This window comes from Myotis davidii, unplaced genomic scaffold (genome assembly GCF_000327345.1).
Source record: "Myotis davidii unplaced genomic scaffold, ASM32734v1 C63986266, whole genome shotgun sequence".
NCBI classification, from domain to species: Eukaryota; Metazoa; Chordata; class Mammalia; order Chiroptera; family Vespertilionidae; genus Myotis; species Myotis davidii.
In genome coordinates, this window is record NW_006378979.1 from 1 (window position 1) to 1,407 (window position 1,407).

General features: G+C 44.2%; 1 protein-coding gene across 1 annotated transcript; it reads left to right on the forward strand.

Annotated features, from left to right (window-relative positions):
* The first annotated feature begins 453 nt into the window (after nucleotides 1–453).
* Nucleotides 454–1,254, forward strand: TAS2R60 (taste 2 receptor member 60). Its single transcript, XM_015557384.1, is given in 5 exon segments — nucleotides 454–598; nucleotides 641–835; nucleotides 838–969; nucleotides 972–1,043; nucleotides 1,046–1,254. Coding segments are annotated over 5 exon segments (753 nt in total).
* The last annotated feature ends 153 nt before the right edge of the window (nucleotides 1,255–1,407 follow it).

Sequence of the window (1,407 nt, forward strand, 5' to 3'; positions counted from 1 at the left end):
CACAGGTTGAGAACCGCTGCTGTAGGGGATGCACCTTGTGGATTTCCTCACCAGCTGCCTGCAGATATATGGTCATGTAGTAGGTGTCAGCTTTAAGATGTATCAATTGCTGTGTAAGCAATGTTGCTAGTAAATGCAAGGGCCCGATATATTATCCACACCAATGTTGATACAGGTAGACAACAGGCAGAGAGAGTGTAGGCAAATTGGGCAAGCAGGAGGACCTTCAAAACTGAGCCTTAACAATATTTGCGTCTGTTTTGGGAAGAACCTCTTTATCCTCTTCGGATTGCTCACATCCTCTATTCTTTCCTCTGCATTTGGGCTGCTGGAGGGACAACCATCATCCAGGACCTTTCAGAGTAACCCTATAGGAATACACCTTGAAGTCCTGGCACCCACCTTTTCCACAGGAGAGCTGAATAGGGGTGGCATGGTTTAGGACTTCCGGTGATGGAAAAGAGAGCCATCACCTTGGATATAATTTTATTTATTTTGTGTCTGATAGCTGTGGTGAAGAATGGCTTAATTACTGCAGAACTAGGCATGCAGTGGTTGCTGTGGAGAATATTGTCACCTTGAGATAAATTATTGATCAGCCTGGAGCCTCTTGGTTCTGTCTGTAATGGGTGTTGATCAGTGAGAGAATTTGTGGTTTTTCTGTATCCAAATTCCTTCCTGTACAATCCTGTACTCCAGTTCCTCGCCTTTCACTGGGACTTCTTGAATGATGCTACCTTATGGTTTTCCTACTGGCACAGTGTTTTCTATCATGTGAAAATTGCAATCCTCACTCACCCTGTCTTCCTCTGCCCAAAGCAGAAGGTGTTTGGGTTGGGTTGCTCAGCTCTGTGGGGTTTTTCAGCTTGAATGCCATCTTATTTTTCATAAACAATGAAAGCATATATAGGAATTATTGAAGGAGAGGTCTGCAATCTTGGAATGCCACTGGAAATACTATCAGGAAATATTTGAGAAATTCTACTTCTTCCCTCTAAAAATTATTACTTGAACAGTCCCTACCATTGTCTTCTTCACTGGCATGTTTTGCTCATCACATCTTTGGGAAGACACGACAAAAAGACCTTCTTGTATATCTTGGGCTCTCATGCCCCAGTGCTCATGCACACATCAAGGCTCTCACTGGTGCTCAACATTGCATGTATTTTCCCATCGCAGGAATTTAAATGGAAGGTGATTTATCTGTCCACAGTGGTCCACCCCATCATTCTACTGGTGAGCAACCCCGGCTGAGAGCTGGAGAGGGGATGCTCCTTAAGGTGTGGGGCATCTTGAGTTGAAAACCCTAGAGACGCTAATGCAGAAGGCATGGGGACACTGCTTCTTTTAGTCTCTTTGCCACATTTAATGCTCTTTTCCTCTTTGCCACATTTCATGATGAGGAGA